Source organism: Thalassophryne amazonica, chromosome 4 (genome assembly GCF_902500255.1).
Source record: "Thalassophryne amazonica chromosome 4, fThaAma1.1, whole genome shotgun sequence".
NCBI classification, from domain to species: domain Eukaryota; kingdom Metazoa; phylum Chordata; class Actinopteri; order Batrachoidiformes; family Batrachoididae; genus Thalassophryne; species Thalassophryne amazonica.
Genome location: NC_047106.1, coordinates 86,693,315 through 86,711,753, shown reverse-complemented (window position 1 = coordinate 86,711,753; position 18,439 = coordinate 86,693,315). Strand labels below are relative to the sequence as shown.

At 39.0% G+C, this 18,439-nt stretch overlaps 1 protein-coding gene across 2 annotated transcripts in view; it reads right to left on the bottom strand.

Annotated features, from left to right (window-relative positions):
* The window catches only part of zgc:162698 (uncharacterized protein LOC560165 homolog), an 85,586-nt gene extending 74,780 nt beyond the window's left edge, over nt 1-10,806 (bottom strand). For both annotated transcript variants that reach the window (XM_034168213.1, XM_034168214.1), the window contains exons 1-2: nt 10,569-10,806; nt 6,131-6,203 (exon numbers count right to left, since the gene is read on the bottom strand). In XM_034168213.1, the coding sequence (XP_034024104.1) occupies nt 6,131-6,203; nt 10,569-10,706 (211 nt within the window). In that variant the 5' untranslated portion in view covers nt 10,707-10,806. The remainder of the gene's footprint in view (nt 1-6,130; nt 6,204-10,568) is intronic.
* Between the last annotated feature and the right edge of the window lie 7,633 nt (nt 10,807-18,439).

The following is an 18,439-nucleotide window of genomic DNA, read 5'->3' as shown; positions in this document are numbered from 1 at the left end:
ATCATGATATTTCACATACATTATCTGACCCATGAGACTGAATGACAATGTATCTGTAATGTAAGGTTTATTATTGATATAACACCCCCTTCAGAAACTGTGTGCTGCTACACTTTGATTCACAGTGACACACGGTGATTTCGGTGTAATTGTGCAATGTTCACATCTAGTGCACATAATGATTACGTGCCACAGACTTTGCACATTACAATATGTCCTTAGCATACCGAATGGGATGCACCAGGGTGCTGTCCGGCTCATCCAGTGTGCACTTGGACCATGCCAGCAGAATCTGACGTGCCTAACCATGGCGAATTACCCTCAATGCGATCAGACCATTTCAAATACTGTTTTAACACCATTAGAACATTTAGAATGCAAGTCAGACTGTGATCGGACTGCACACAGACTGCCGTTCAAGCTTTTTCCACCTGGAATGCACCGAGAGAACTGGGTGCATGTGCTCCAAATTCGGGTTGGCCGCACGAAAGTGCCCGAGTGTTTGGATTGCACTCAGATAGCTGTCGGAGGTTTTTGATTGTGTCTCGACTTTGCCCAAATGGCAATCAAATTTACATTCAGACAGCATTCTGGCTCATTCGGCCTCTAGTGTGACGGGGTTTAATGCCCTGTAGTTTTTATGAAAAGTGCAATTAAAAGTCAGCACTATAACATTATAATCCTCTTGGAATTTTATGACATTTCCAAACCAAGACACCCTAAGGGCCAATTACCAAGCCAGGACCCATCAATCACAAATATTTTGCTGTTCATGATTGATGAGCTACACAAAAAAAGTTGTTTTGGGCCATGTTTTCCTTGACCAAACTACTCCAAAATGTTTGTTTTGTCACTGTCACATTTGTTACTGCTGCTTTTGTTTAACACTTGTTTTGTCACTGTCACATTTGTTACTGCTGCTTTTGTTTAACATTTGTTTTGTCACTGTCACATTTGTTACTGCTGCTTTTGTTTAACATTTGTTTTGTCACTGTCACATTTGTTACTGCTGCTTTTGTTTGACTTTTGTCTTGTCACTGTCACATTTCTGTTACTGCTGCTTGTGTTTGTTACATCCACCTGTCACGCCAGCCTTGTCTCTTGTCTCATCTGGCCACGCCTTCCTCCCTGCACCTGCACTTCATCACGCCCTGATTACCCTCTGTATTTAAGCCCCATAATTTGTTTAGCGCCATTTTGTTGTGCATCCTGCCTTGGTCCAAGCCTACCAGTTCTGCCATAGTCTGTATTCTTGCCCATGCTTGTTTTTGACCACGTTTTTTGACTCAGCCAGTTATCCTGCTTCTCCGTGCCTGAACCCTGCTTGTTTGTTGACTCCGTTTTTTGCCACCTCCTATGAACCCGTTTGCCCATGCTGGAACTCCGCTCGTTTTGACCACGGCTCTACCTCATGACCGTCTGTACCGCCACCTGTCTGATAGTCATCCTGTGAACCAACCTCAGCCTGTTTTTTTTTTTTATTAAACCTTTTTCTAATCCCTCATCTGAGTCATGAGTTTGCATGGGTGTCCACCTGCCTGCAGTGCCACATCATCACACTTCCTGACAAGCAAGGGGAACTTTAAACTCCGCACTGCAGTCAGATGACCGCTGGTAAGATTAAAAATAAATAAATAAATAGATGACTAGCACAGTGTCACATCACTATAAAAATAACATTTAAGAAGATTGTGTGAGAGAATACCAGAATCAAAGGGCTATGGATGAGCTGAAATGATTATAGACAACCAAATTAATACTTATTTGGTGTTATCAACTAAATATTTCCGGCCTGGCAGGGGTTCTTGTTATCCTGGTGGCCCACGAGCTTCATAATACTGTAGGGTAAACACTGACCAGAAATGGTCTCTGAATACAGATGAGGACAAAATTAGCCCCTTATGAAATTTAAAGTTTTCTTAAAAATTTTCTGAAGTGCTTTTCTAACAGAGCAAGGAATTTTCAACACAGCTTTTCTAAACATTCTAATTTTATTTTGGATGCTTACATTTTTTTTTTTTTTTTTTTTTTTTTTTTTACTTTGTACACAAACAAAATTATTTCACAAAACCCAAAAAGTACCAGGGTCAAAATTATTAGCCCCTTTAAAAAAAACGAACCTTTTTGTTGAACCATAGCACTGTTGTGCAATGATGTGCTTTAACTTTGTAAGGATCAAAACTTGTACAATCAAGTTAAAACTGAGTGTTATCTTCCAATGTTCACACAGAATAAAAACTTCAGTTAGGGTTTGAGCTGTCACTTGAGAAACCATCAAAAGAAATGAGCTCAGACTTGAGAAAAAGAATTGTTTATGCTCACAAACCCAGAGAAGGACATACAAAGTTATCATAGCATTTCCAAGTGTCAAGAACTGGAGTGAGAAGTATCATCAAAAATTCAAAGAGAGCCACACAGTACAAAACAAGCCTACCAGAGGTAGGAAGTGAAAGATTTCATTCACTATGGACAGAAAACTAGTGACGGATGCATCTAAAGACCCCAAAACAACGGCCAAGACACTAGAGAAAGACTTAGCCAAGTCAGGAATTGTAGTCACAAAGAAGACAATCACTAGAGCAGTGGACAGGAATAGACTAAGGTTGCAGATCAAGAAAAACTCCACTTCTGCAGAGGAGACGCTTTTGTGCCAAACTTAAGTATGGTATGGACAACCTGGAGAAAGATTATACATACTGGAAGTGTGTCCTTTAGTTAGATGACACAAAACTATAGCTTTTTGGCCTTATGTTTGAAGAAAGAAGGGAGTGGCATATAACCCAAACAACACAGTACACTCAGTGAAACATGGTGTTGTAAGTATTATGCTGTGAGGATGCTTCAGTGGGCCTGGAAAGAAGGATATGTGAAGATTTTGAAAGAAACCATCAAGCACTCAGCATAAAAACCGGGTCATCACTTTGTTTTCCAACATGACGACAACCTTTAACACACATCTCTCCTGGTGAAGAACTACCTCCAGAAGACCAAAATGAACGTTACTGACTGGCCTCCACAAAGTCCAGGCTTGAATCTCATTGACCATCTGTGGGGCGAACTGAAGACCAAGGTCCATACCAGAAGACTATCAAATCTGGAGGAGCTTGAGAGATTTGCCAAAGAAGAATGGACTGGGATTCCTCAGGAGACATGTCTGAGACTTGTTGAAAACTACAACAAATAACTGCATGCTGTTATCCAGCAAAAATAACACACAATTGACTATTAGCATCAAGGGAGCTAATAATTTTGATCCTGGCGGTTTAGTTTCGGGGGAAATAATTTTGTTTCTGTGTGCAAAGTAAAACAGTGTAAGCAGCCAAAATAAAACTACGATGTTTAGAAACGTTGTGTTGAAAATTCCTTGCTCTTTTAAAAAAGCACTTGGGAAATTAACAAAAATGCTAAACTTCATAGGGGGCCAAATAAATTTGTCCACATCTTGCTCATAGGGGGTCGTTTTGACCGTTGGGGTTTTTCTGTAATTATTGTATGGCTTTTGCCTTACAATATCAAGCGCCTTGGGGCGACTGTTTGTTGTGATTTGGCGCTATATAAATAAAATTGATTTGATTTGATACCTTAAACTCATATGATGAAATCTTTCACTTCCTACCTCTGCAAGGCTTGTTCTGTACTGTGTGGCTCTCTTTGAATTCTTGATGATACTTCTCACTCCAGTTCTTGACACTTGGAAATGCTATGATAGCTTTATATGGCCTCCTCTGGGTTTGTGAGCAAAAACAATTCTTTTTCTCAAGTCTGAGCTCATTTCTTTTGATGCTTTGTCAAGTGACAACTCAAACCCTAACTGAAGTTTTTATTCTATGTGAACATTGGACGATAACCCTCAGTTTTAACTTGATTGTACAAGTTTTGATCAATACAAAGTTAAAGCACATCATTGCACAACAGTGCTATGGTTCAACAAAAAGGTTAGTTTTTTAAGGGAGCTATTAATTTTGACCCTGGTGGTTGTTTCTGTGTGCAAAGTAAAACAGTGTAAGCAGCCAAAATAAAACTACAATGTTTAGAAATGTTGTGTTGAAAATTCCTTGCTCTGTTAAAACAGCACTTGGGAAATTAACAAAAATGCTAACCTTCATAGGGGGCCTAATAAATTTGTTCTGATCTGTATACCTTAAACTCGTATGATATATTCATATACTGTGGTTTTAAGAAGGCAGATGAACTGTCCTGATAAAATATTTTGTCAAATATGTCAAGTAGGGTGGTCCATAAAAATGGTCAAAAAATTTTTTCAAAAAACTTCAAGTCTCACCCTCTAAATTTGTTGTACCTAACATAAAAACACATCATGTACAATTTCATAAAACTGTAATAATTTTTACTGGTAGCACACAGCCCTTAAAGATTTTGCTTGCAATAACTGTCATATAGTATGGTCATTTCCAGATATTTCCAAATTATTTCTGTCAGTTTAATATTGATATGTCAGGACAGAAATTATGGCAATACATTGGAAAATCAAATCTTTTCATATCCCATAAAATAGTTAACACTAAAACATGAATTGTGAGATGCAGTTCTTCTCGTACATGTATCATGCTCCTACAATACCTACATACTGGGGTAGCGAAGATTTTGTAACAATCAAACATTGCATTTTCATTTTATTGATGAAATACTGTTTCATTATTGATAAATTTAAATAAGTCTATGCTTTATATATTTCCACATATATTTTGATCTAGCTCCAAACAATAATATTCTTTATGCCTTGCAGTACTTAATATTCAAAAATGTATGAATCAGCACAAGAACCAATTATACAGCTGTGTAACATAAGAGAACATCCTTTACATGATAATGATATTTAAGTTGCTTGCATCATGACCAAGACTTGCTGCCATTTCAGTCAGAATATAGGTGGCACTTCTGTCTGTTGTTTTGGTCCTATCCAATGCTGCTGCAAGTCCTGGTGTTACAACAGCTTTAATTTTACTGGCTTTTTGTGGCACTGGCATAACAAATTCTTCATCTGGACTTTCTGTGTTCTCTTCACTCTGGCTGGAGACAGTGTCAGGTAGTGAGACATTAGATGGTCCAGGCTCCTCCAGTTTCTCTTTGTATTTTGCTTCTGCAGCTTTCCTTTTTTCTGCTCTTTGTTCTTTGGCAGTTTGTATTTTATCTATGCCTGTCATGCATCCTCTACCTTTCTCTCACTGAGCAAGTATGAACTGTCTGTCATCTTCAAACTTTATCATTATTAGGACATCCTGATGTGCCATGTCAAACAAGTCCACCAAAGATTCACAAAACACTGTTTCATCTTTCTTCTGCTTGTCTGTATTGCGATTCTTGGTCTTTTTCAATGTTTTCCATTTTCTGAACACCTTTTCTAACTTTGTGATCAGATGCTGCTTTGCCCTCAGTGGGATTCTAGCTCTCTCCTAAAAAGGAATTGCCATGTCTATAGAGGTCACAGCAGCATCATGGACAGTTTTCTTCAAATCAGTGTGTTTGAAGAAAAATACCTTGAGTATTTGCCCATTTGAGGGCAATTTGTTTCCCTTTATTTCAGTCGGTGGAACCAATAAGGTATACAAATGTTCTACTTCTAGTAGCTGACATGTTTTACTGAAGTTTCCAGTTAATGGTTAAGCATGTTAAGTCAGCAAGTGTCTCTTTTTACATTTATCTCATGTTAGATTCACCATCACCAAAGATCTGAAAGAAAAGAAGCTGTGAATTGAAGCAAAATTTTCAGCTTGTAGCCTAAAATAACATTTTTGAAAGTATGTTGTTTGTGAGAAATATTTAAACCCAGGTATAGTTTTAAATTGAATATAAATTATACTTTAATTACATTCAGGTGGTTAACTTCTATCCTCTTTATAAGTGATGTGATTAGATACTGGATAATGGATAACCTATTGCACAGGCACTCGGGCAGCGATAACTGATATATTTACAACCTTCAGCTATTATGTGCTACCTCTAAATATTAATGTATGACAAAAATATTTGGCAGGCTTTCTTTTTTCCCAAAGCATCATAAAATGAAGGGGTGAGAGTAATGAATTTCCAACTTTTATTTTTTTGAACCACCCTAATGTCAAGAACAAAGAGAAAACAGTACTTCAAGTCATCAGGCAAATCTACCTACTTTTAATATGGACAAAACTGTTGTTGAACAGCGTTTTGGAGAAGGAGAAGAATGTTTGCCTCTTCAGAGTGTCCTGAAACAAATACACACAAAATTTTTCTAAGCCAGGTCACAGGAGGGAAATTACAACATCAGTGTCACATAAAATAAAATACATTTTATTGGATGGAAAGCATCACACAGTCATATTTGACTACTTACTTACTTACTTACTATAAACAGAAACATAGATTTGGTCAATGTACCAAACCTGTTAGCAAGACTACCCTGTTTTCCAACCACCTGTATAATACACAAATAATGAATGTTTGAGGGCAATAGTAAGAATATTTCATGAGGTGAAAGATGGAACATTTCATCTTTCACCCAATGAAGTATTCGTTCCATTGCATGAATGAAAAAAACATTCATTATTTGTTTTATATAACGCCTAAAATAGATCCTTGTCATGTAATATTTATTAATTTATAACCAAGAGAAAAGGGACTTATATTTTGGTGTGCATCACTGGTCCTTTGAGGTTGAGGTTCCAACCAGTCCAACACGAACTTTAAACTGCAGTCAAATCCAATCCAAAATTGTTCTCAGTCAACTTGCAAAACAGTCAGATAGTTCAAAAACAATCCTGATGACACCATCAATACACTCATTAAAACCCTGCCATGTTTCTTTTATAGCTAAGCACCGCCAACACTAGTGTGAGCGTATGGTGGTTATGGCATGCAATAGCACAAAACATGTAGAACAAAATTGCACACTAAATGGAACAAAATGGCAAATGGTACGTATGATCCATATCATGTGACATACAAACCAACAATCAAATGACAAGGATCTATTTAGGCGTTATACAGTATGTAAAGATGTAGTATAGTAAAGATTATGCCGGCATTATTTTTTTAAACCCCTGATATTTACTCTGGTGAAATTCTCTTGAATGACTCTGAGACATGCTTTACTCTCCTTCCTCCAGAAGATGCATTCTTTCTTTGTATGAATGTTCTGAGTGGTTCATTTGGCCAAATAAACATACTTTTTTAAAAACTCTTTGGTGGGTTTGTTTGTTCTTTGGACTTCATACTGAGAGTTGGAAGCAACAGACTCACAAGACATACTAAAAATCAAGCAACGCACCTTTTAACTCCTCACTTGTCCATGAAATAATACACATCAAGTTCTTATTTGCTTTCAAGTTCAATATACTGGAGTAGACAGCTAAACAAACAAAAGCCTTGGTAATGTCCAAATACATGTGAAGCTAATGTGGTTATGCATTTACTGTTAAACAGACAACTAACCAGGTCAGGTATGAAAGCATGCATCAGCCCTGTACCCAACTGGTTTGAATTACACCTATTCACACATTCTTTTTTAAGACCCATCAGAACCATGAACCGAAGAATCTCTTTATTTAAGGGATAGTTCTACACATATTAGGCCCCCTTCACATATAGTACCAATATGGCTTTATTGCACACAAGGCAGGAATCTCCAACACCTCGTACACCTGTTGCTACAAATATTTGCGCACACCAGTGGCTGAAAGACAGAGTGTGCACTGTGAGAGCCCATTCGATCCCTCTTGCGGCAGGTGTCAGCCAAATTTCAGGTGACACACACGAACATCTAACCCCGCTCACTTGACACTTAGAAAATACGTGGCCATTCGCTGTGTTAGCACAAAAATAGTGAGCAGACGATCACTTTTGAGCTGGATGTGAAATTTGTCGAAGTGCTCCCATGAGTGTGGCATTGCAAAACAGCAGCTCACATGTGGCATGCCAGAGTGTTGGCTCCCCCCACAACACGTGTTGCACCCCGCCATCCGCAACACATCTGCCAGATGTGTTGCAGATGGGGGGAATAACTAAACAGCAGTGAAAATTACTAAAAAGAAATGATCACATAACACAAACACAGACTGACACCATGGTGTGTGCGCTGAACTGACGGGGTGTGTCCACCGACAGCCACAGCTGTTGAGATCTCTGCTTCTGGATGTCACGGCAGGTGAACACGTACCGTGAATCGACAGACATGAACTTACAACTTTCCACTGTGTCGCACGTGTGTCTGCTTTCTGTCTTCATGTGGACATACATAAAAACATATATCACTGTTGCGACAGGCTGCACCGAGCGAGCGCACAGCACACACATTGACAAGCTGCCCCAGGTGAAACGGACGTTCAGATCATAACACGCAGCGGGTGATATGAATGTCACGCCCCCACGTGAGCTCTGTTCCACACAACGCAGTGTCTGTGCTGTGGTGTGCCGTCATCAGGGCACGCGTGTCAGACCGGACACGCACGCTGGCCGGCTGGACATGCCAGGCCAGTAGATGTGGACATGATAAGAGCACACTGCTCCATTCATGTCATTTCATGACTGTACATCTGTGAGCATGGGTCATCTACAGAGGAACAGACAGTTCATACCACGCTCGATAAGAGGGATTCAATAAAATGCGGTGTTGTTTTTATGGTGTGTGGTTTTATTTTTGTTAAATACACCTACCTCCTTGTTGATTTCAGGCATTTTTCCACACCTTTTATAGGACAGCGATGGCAGCGCAGTGGTAAAGTTTCTGGCTGGCAATCAAAGCTTTTGTAAATTGCAGGTTCAAATCCCGTGGGTTGCATTTTTTTTTTCACAGCAGCTGCGCAATGTGGTTACACATGCTCCAGCTGCTCACACTGTGTTCCCGCTGCGACAGTTTCATGCACTCTCGTGGTGGGTCAAAACGCATAGAACACTGCCATCTACTGGATGGCATGAATGAATTATGACATTTTTATGTAAAAAAATCTACAGAGAGAGACAGCGCTCTCTCTCCCCCCAATGCTGAAACAATAAACGGGAAGGTTAAGTTTGCTTGTGAGTTTAAATGGCAATATTTTCTACTGTTTTTATGGGTGGGGGGAACACAGAAGGACTCATGTTCCCAGCCTTGACAAGGAAGCAGTGTGTCCCGCTGTACATCTAGAAACATGAGTGCCATTTGCTTTACCGTTTTGAGAACGGAGCGCATTTCTACAATGCAAAAAAAAAAAAAAAAATTTTTTTAAAGTAAGCAGGAGTGCGGCAAGGGCTACAGGTGACATAATGCAGTACGTGTGCATTTCAGGCATACAGATGGCGATTAGAGTTTTGGTATTTGAAAGGTTTGAGAAATATTTGGTGTGTTTGGAGTGTATATTATTTTGGCTACACGTGACAGAACGCATACATTAAAAGCAAACATGCAGCTGCAATCAAATCTATGAACGCAGTGACACGATAAACACTGAGTACGAGTGCACTTCGGGCGTACAGACAGCAATTAGAGTTTTGGTATTTGAGAGATTTAAGAAAGATTTGGCGTATTTGGAGTGTGTACTATTTTGGTGGAGTATTTAGCATGTGTGGTTAGTGTGGTGGAGATTTTGTTTGTTGGTTTGTTTTGTAAAAATGAGGCGTGTTATGTATGTTGAGCAAGTGCTTCAGATATTTTTTTTAATTGGAGAAAGACAGGGGGCGCTGAGTCTGAACCAGACAGTGAGGATTCTGATGATGAAGGCGATGATCCTTCTTTTGTTCTGGATGAGCAACCAGAGCAGGTGGATTCACTGACATGCGCACAGATCTCCACAGTGGATCGGATCATGTGCTTCACTTCACAGGTTCTCCAGGACTCAGGCGCTATGAGCTCTGTCCCAGCGCCAAGTCCTGGGATGCAGAGCAGGATACAGACACACACTGCTCCAGCAGTGGCTCCAGGCGCATTTCGTTTAAAGCATCAAGATCAACACTCGCTTCAGTTTCGTTTTGTTCCTCTTTCGTTACCTTTTGCACTCTTGATTTGTAGGCTATTCGGTGATGGGAAAAGTGAAAGCTCATTCATCCAAATTTTCTCGATGATTTGTGACTTTTTTCCTTTGTTCAGCTATCGTTGTATGTTGTGTGACCAGGCCATAACAGGAGCAGCCGAAAGAGGAAGTGTTGCTTTAGGTTACTCAATGAATCTGAAAGGTAGAATATTTTTTGCTGATATTCTGGATCAATTTAGCTTGACTTATTTGCCAGTGTGTTAAAACAATTAACGTGTGTGTGTGTGTGTGTGTGTTTACAGACCACAATGGAAATGTTACATTTTATGTTATCCGACTAATTACATTAGAATTTTATGGCTTCACTTTGTACGTAATCTTACTAAATCAACTTAATTAGTATATAAATGTAAATTCAGCCTTTCATTATTATGTAGGGCAGTGAGACTTTCATTACATCGCACATTTTATCCAGTGAGTTTGGTCGAGTTCTAAAAACAACTGTTAACCGGCCTGATACAATCTGTCCGTTCAGTAGCAGAGGACCAGAACCCCGCAGAACTGTGACAGGGACATGAACCTATCAGGATACGTTCACTGTAAGCTCCAGCTAAGCATCAAACTCACACTGTCCACGTTCACGATCCACTTCCCCTGTTCCGACACGGCGCTAACAGGCCAGATGAGCTCCGTTAGGACCAGCAACAGACCCACGGTGATCCCTAGTCCCGGTCCAAACCGGTCCGGACCCGCGGAGCTCGCCATTTGAGACAGAAAGAAAAAGAAACCGAGAAGACAGTTCCACCTCCAAACAAACACGACACCGCACTTTTTACTTCCGGGGAACGTCTCTGGAAGAAGACATGCAGCCTTCAGGGACCGCAGACAGGGCTTTTTTTTTTTTTTTTTTTTTTTTAACGGGGGGAGGGAAAATATTTTACATTTATCCAGTACATTATTACATAGTTATAATCCAGTAATTTAGAGTTCTGTGTTGAAAACATGTTTTTTCCAAACGTCACACTGAAAAGGCTGCTTGTAATCTTCCTCTGACGTCACGTGCACGCTCTTCCCCACAGGAACGCTTACTCAAGAAAACACCACAATAAACACCGTAAAACAAAGTGCAAAGACAGAAATTGCAATCGCATAAATGCAATAAAAAAAACACAATAAGATATGAGCAGCAGATACAGATCAGTGGTTTGTTTCCTGTCTTGTTTGTAAATTGTGAATAATCAAAGACTGCATTTCCGCAGCCCTTTCATGGTACTGACCCACAAAGTGATTATTGTTATTACTATTCTCTTCCTTATCCTCCTCCTCCTCCTCATCCACACTCTCATGAGCGCCACTAGCTTAGCTTATGACAAGCTAAAAGTGGACGCTTTCGTTATGGCCGAACAACTTTCCATTTTCTGGGGATTCTGTGTTAGTACGCGCCTGCGGCCGATGTGCTTGATGAATTCCTGCGCAAAAAGTAGTTCCCAGATAATTGTGATATATTCCTGAGATATCTCTTCTAAATCAATTCCAAAATTTACCAGTAATAAAATTATAAAGAGAACTGAAGTTTTAAGAGTGGCCATAATAAATATTTAAGAAACTTAAAAGTCTGTGAGCATTGTAAACACTGACACGATGGAGTTTGATGCTGAAGAGTTCAGAAAGATACGATTGGAATGGTTTGATTACCATTTACAGTTGGCGATGAAAGACTTGGGTGTTAACTTCGTGTTAAAGTCACAACAGGAAGCTGCACTGAAAGAGATCTATCTGGGAAGAAACACATTCTGTATGTTGTTGCTCCAACGAGAGCGGCGCGCTGAGCAGTTTCGCGAAAGTAGTCCGGCGAGCTCAATCTGTGGGCGAGCGATCCCACAATGCTAAAATAACAGATGTCAGTCCAATGAGAGCGGCACTCTGAGCATGGAAATAGAGACTGGAGTGGACGACATGTGACTAGCGGCGTGCCGCACGGCGGCCATTACTAAGGGTGAAGAGAGACCTTGAGCCACTTAAACAGAAGCAAAATGAGGGGAAAAAAGGCAGCCACCATCAACTGCACCAACTACAAAAACAAATTCTCCAATACTAAAATGAACTGTACAAGAGCCTTAATGTAATTATGTAAAACAAATGTCTATCTTAAAGTCGTTATGTCTCAATTTAATATCGATATACTGAGACTATATCTCAACGCCATAAGTTCTTTTCATTAAGCTGCGTTCACATGCATACAAACAAAACAAACATGTTTAAATATATTTATGTCTATATATATACTTGCAGTTGTTTAATATGATATGTACATGGTGGTCACAGGTGGCATTTAAATTTTAACAGTGTGGTTGGAGGGGGATGGAGGAGGTACTTTTTACCCTGACTGAGGGTCAAAAGTCATCAATTCTGAATGGCTTTATATCGACTTGTAATAAAATGTTAGTAAAAATCATATATATGTTGTTGTCATTAAAATATAATATTACAGTGGAAAAAGCAGAAAGGTTAATGACCACAATGGCAAGACATACTTCAGATTTATATCTTAATACATAAGAATTGTTTATCCAGGCATGTATGGGTTCATTAGGGCTTTTAATCAGCTTGAATACAACTTACAAGGCCTCATTTATAAAAATCCATGGAGAATTATGATGACAGGAAAAAAACATCACAGTAAATGAACAGAATGACATATTTTCCCCAAATTTCCACACTTTACATAAAACATTTTTTCTACCCAGAGCAATTAAAGGGCTTTAAAACAAGCCTACTTTTACTAACATCTGTTAACAAATAGCGACAATAGAGAGAGAAAAGCAGCACAGTTTGTCATAATTTCCCCAAATTTCTGCATTTTACATAAAAGTTTTTTTCACCCACACATGCATAGGTTCATGGAAAGAGCTTTCAAATGGTTTTAAAACAAGCCTACATTTATTAAAATCCGTTAAGAAATAGCGACGCTAACGCAAAAAAAAAAAAAAAAGCGGTCAGTTTATTATTGATGGTCTGCACATGTCCACCCTTAGTAAAGGCTTCCTGTCCTGAGCGACACTGACAGATTGAGGCGCGCACGTCCATTCCAGTCTATATTTCTGTGGAACAGAGCACTGAGGCTGCTTCTGCTTTTCCTAATCCTCCTTCTTCTTCTTTTGTCGAGTTTATTGGCGGTTTGCAAACTGACACGGTGCAATACCGCCACCAACTGTTTGGGTGTGGAGCATTAATGGAGTCTCTATTAACCCTTAAATGTTTTCTGTACCCTGGGAGATACAGACATCTGGAAGGCTAGGGGGCATTAAGTTTCTGCACTTCATACTGTGGGAAAACCTTAAGGGGTGATGGGTCAAGTACCAGGTCATGTGACTTCATGCCAGCATTCAAAACTATATTGATACATGTCTATCAAATTTCAAAATGGCAGCCTACGTGGACAAACACACTGCTTATGAGGTATGTTCTGAGTTTATTGTATTTTGGTAGGGCGTGCATTAGTAAAATATTGTTCTTTTAGGATGATTTTATGTATTGTTGTTTAAAAATAATGAATTGCATTTACACAGCTTTGATAGCAGAGGTGGTGGTTAATGCACTTAGTTTCACGTTCAGAAGGCTCTGGGTTCAAATCCCTCCCCTGCCACATTTCTCCATGTAATGTGGAGTTGCATCAGGAAGGGCATCTGGCGTAAAACCTGTGCCAATTCAAAGTGCAGATCCACCTTGGATTTGCTGTGGCGACCCCGAGTGCAAAAACAAGGGAGCAGACAAAGGGACTTACTTACTATTTACACAGCTTTGATAATCAGCCATTGCATGTCTGTATCCTGGGGGATACATTGTCCAGATAGGAGTATAAAATAGAACACTCACTCTCAGATATACTTGTATTTTGAGGACTATACTCTACAGATAGTCAATCTGTTAATAATGCCTGGCTTCTCCACCATCGGGAAGCAGCCCCACTTGGTCAGAAACACCAGTGTCTGAGGGACTTTAGGTTGGATGTTGCCAAAGGACTCATCTACCCTGAAAAGCAGAAAAGGGGATGTACCTCCAAAGAAAATGAAAATACACCACCAAAAGTAATCAAACAGCCAAACGTCCCCAGGCCTGTGGATGATAGGAGATATGACAGGATTGACCGCTTCCCTATTCTGTCAGTGAAAAGTCGATGCAGGATGTGCCAGGATGGACAGACCTCTATCATGTATCAGAAGTGCAATGTGAGGCTTTGTATAGTTCCTGGTCAAAATGCTCGCAACTGTTTCCTCAGTTTCCACTGCCGACAGGATGTTGTTCGTGTAAAAGCTCCAGAGGGAAGACATTTTTTAAAAAAAGTTGTGTGCAAGATTTGAAAGAGAGTAGTTAATTAATTGTCTGTAATATGTTTTCAAAGTTAAAAATGAAATATTTTAAAAGTTGGAAAATTTTAAATTCATACCCTAAATGAACAATGTATCTCTGGGGATACAGAGTGTAAAATTGAAAATAAAGATCATATTTTGATAAAAAAAAATCATGGAAGTGTGTTATTATAGCCAAGATACATTAGAAAATACAAATTAATTAATTTTCAAAAAAATGTATATGTACTTGACCATTTAAGGGTTAATAAGGACATGGAGAGATAAGGGAGGGGAGGAAGAAAAAGAACAAAAGAAGGTGGGGGAAACTGGACTGTAATATATTCTATTGAATAATCCTGTTCCCTTTAAATATGCAATGCAATTACTCCAAGCAGGTAGGTTTAGAAAATGAAAGTAATCCCTGAAGTGTTAAACTGACCTGTCCTAGCGCTCTGACACTGTCTGATACTTCACTGTCTGTTATATGCTAATTTGTTATCCAGTGTTTCCCAGCTCGTCATTGGCTGAGCACACCTATCAGAGTTAATTAGCTGTTGCTGGAGCAGGGGGACTGTCTGCCTGGTATCCACCTCCTCCGCTCCCACAGAAAAGGAGGCAGGTGTCACGTACTAGGGTTACCGCCCTACCAGATTTGCATATTTGATATCTGCGCATGCGTGAAAAATGGGACGTTTGTTCTGCAATGAGTTTACGTGTTTCTGTGTGTCAGTCTGTCTCAGGGCCACATATAGACAGAGCAAACACATTCACACCCACACACACACCTACGGACAATTTAAAGTTTCCAGTGCATCTGACCTGCATGTCTTTGGATGTGGATGGAAGATGGAAGGAACCCTCATATTCACGGGGAGAACATGCAAACTCAGCAGAGAGCGTCTGGTCCGTTAAAAGTTGTTTTTGGAATACAAGTGGGAGATTATATAACAATAATAATAATAATAACTTTATTCCAGAGTCGAGAGTGCATTAGATACAGGATATGTACATAGGTCCATGTCTGGGCAGTTACAAACTTATACAGAGAAGTTTGTATGCAACATCCATAACCAGGGGGTCCTCATCCTGGACCTGTATTTGAAGATGGTGTCAAGAACAGCACATATGATGGGATTCACAGACTTGTCTAGATGCTGCATGAACCAATATACCAAATTCCCAATCACAGCCTGACAACACTGTATGTCAAAGACTGTGCAGAGTGTACTTGTACTCTCAAATATGGAAAATCAAATTAATAATTTAAAAATGTTATGATAGGACATACAGGTATTTTTTATAAATGATTTCTTGTAGTTCCACCAATGTTGAGCTGTGTACATAGGAGAGCAGTATGAACAAAATAAGGTTAATTTAGCATCAAGATAACACGTGAAATTTTCATAGGATCATATTTCATTGAGCATATAGTTGCCTGCATTGTCTAGCTGTTTCAAAGTCATCATTTAGGTCATTACTGATTATGTGTCTGAGGTATTTACATGAGTTTTAGAAGGGCCATTAGTCAGAAGGAAGTAGTTAGAAATTCAGTTGGGTTTCAGTCGACAATTGAACAGTAACAGTGAAATGCAGAAAATGTCTTCAGCTTTATTTAAAATATAATTAAAAAAATAAAATAAACACCAGTCCGAATGAAAAGCATGCATAAGAACATGTACTTATCTCAACAATGCAAGCAGAGGAACTGCACAGAAGTCTACAAACAAATCATGAACAGTTACATTAGCCAACAAAACATATGCTGTGACACCTTTTGTATAACATTGTTACCATAAATTGTTGCACAATGTTCAGTGGCAAAAATAAAGCCTCTGAAAAACATATACATCTATGAACAAAGTATGGAAAGACCCAAAAGACACATTTTTTTCGACAGCCGGCTTTCTGACATTTGGGCAGACCCCCATTCATCCACTTGGTGCATATTTTCTGGTTGGCATACCATACCACCAGTAATCTGACAATATAATCAGGAACTCCTGTCCTAATGAAAGCTTTTTATAATTTCCAAAACTTTGCTAACAATACTTAATACTTAATGCTATGGGCTGATAGTTGTCCTTGGACGTGATATCATCTGCATTGTCCTTAATGACAGGTATTAATACCACTGAAATCATAGAATCTGGCAGCACACCATGTACTAAGAGAATAGAAAGCAATGACTAAGAATGGCTAGTAGATGTGTGGATGCATATTTAAGGTGCTCAGCATAAATACCATCAAGTCCACAAGATTTGTCAGTTCTTGATGGCCATCCCGATCTCCTCCCTACAAACAAAAATCTCTTCATACAGGTGTCGCCGACCGAACGGTCCCCCCATAAAAATCGGTCCGCCCTGCCTTCACTGTGTGTGCATCATTAGCCGCGGTTCATGGATTATCACCTCTTTTCTGCTTAAAACTGCACTCCAGTCATCATCTATCTCAGCAACAGATATCTGAAGCTTTTGTACAACAATCATTTCCACAAACGTAACACATCATGTGATACATCTGTTTCCAGGTCCAAAGACCTGCAAGTTTACAATTAAAGTTACGTCTGTATGATCCTTTTAAGGATCTACAGTTTAAGTTTAGTTTTTTACAGTGTGCGCAAACCTCCGTCCCTCCCTTCTCCACCTCCGTTAACCGCATTCATCTGTTTCTAAGGTAAGAACACAAAACTTTCTTTTACTTTATATGTTTTATTATGCACAGGTGAAATATACATGTCTGTTTGTTAATACAAAATTATTTATTGCAATAAACAGGACGTTAAAGTGCAAACTTCACTTTTCCCACGAACGACATGAACAAGAAGCGATCGCAGCTCACAGCAACTCCCACTGAAAAATAAGAGAAACGACCTGAGCTTCTCGCATTTTTACATAAAACAAACGCAATAACAACGTCTAAAAACCCAGTTAATATATCCAGGAGAGTTTTAGTCACAATATACAAAGAGTTTTATGTTGCGATGTTAATGCTGTTGTCCGTGTGCAACGGTTTACGTGCAGCCTGAGCAGATCGTCTCGGTTCAGTTCTCAATGTTAATGACAGCGCGCCTTTTTTTGTTTGGACCCGGAAGTTGAAAGTCACATGATGCGTTACATCACACTTAACAACCGGATTTCATCATGTTAGATATACCGATTGTTCACCTGTACCTTTTGCTATGTCTTGTTCCTTTGTTTAATAATAATAAATAAATAAATAAATAAATAAAAGATGGATGAAGCCGTTTCTATTTTTTTAAGAACACACACAGCGCCGCCTAGCGGTCTATTTACACATCATAATCTTAAATCAAAGTATTTCAAAGAAGTTGCAAATGCGAAGACAAACAGTTTTGTTAGACACAAGAGGGAATGCTGACGCCTTCTATATAAGGAACTTTTTTTGTTTTGTTTTTATTTTTGTATTTCCTTCAATTTGTGGCGGTGGTGCTGTAACTTTTTTTGTGGCCTTGTGTTTTGTTCGTTTGTCTGTTGTATTTGTTGAAATAAAGTTTTTGGAAAAAATAAAAAATAAAAGATGGATGAAGCGAACAGAGCATATGGATAGAAAGAGACTGGAATGGACCTGAATAAAGGAATCAGTCAGGGCTGTCCAATTTCTCTCTATTTATTCCTTTTAGCCACGCAAATACTTGCTAGTTATATATCCACTAAGCAATTAAAAGGTATATCTGTTTTTGGTAAAGAAATTTTAATTAGTCAATTAGCTGATGACACTACACTTTTTTTTAAAGGACAACACCCAAATCCCATATGCCCTAAATTTAATACAATCTTTCTCTGAGGTCTCAGGTCTTAATCTCAATATAAAAAAAATGTGAACTCCTCCCAATAAAGAATTGTGATTTAGACTCAATTTGCGACATCCCCCTAAAAGAAAGCGTAACATATTTGGGCATTATTATTTGTAAAAATTATAAGGAGAGATGTGCTGTAAATTTTGCTCCCATAATTGATAAAACAAAGAAGGGTTTCAACCAGTGGCTCCAAAGGGATCTAAGTTTGAAAGGCAGAGTTCTGCTTTCTAAAGCGGAAGGAATCTCTCGGCTTACTTATTCTGCCTTATCACTATATTTAGACAATCCTACCCTTAAATCTATAGACCAGATACTGTTCAACTTTATTT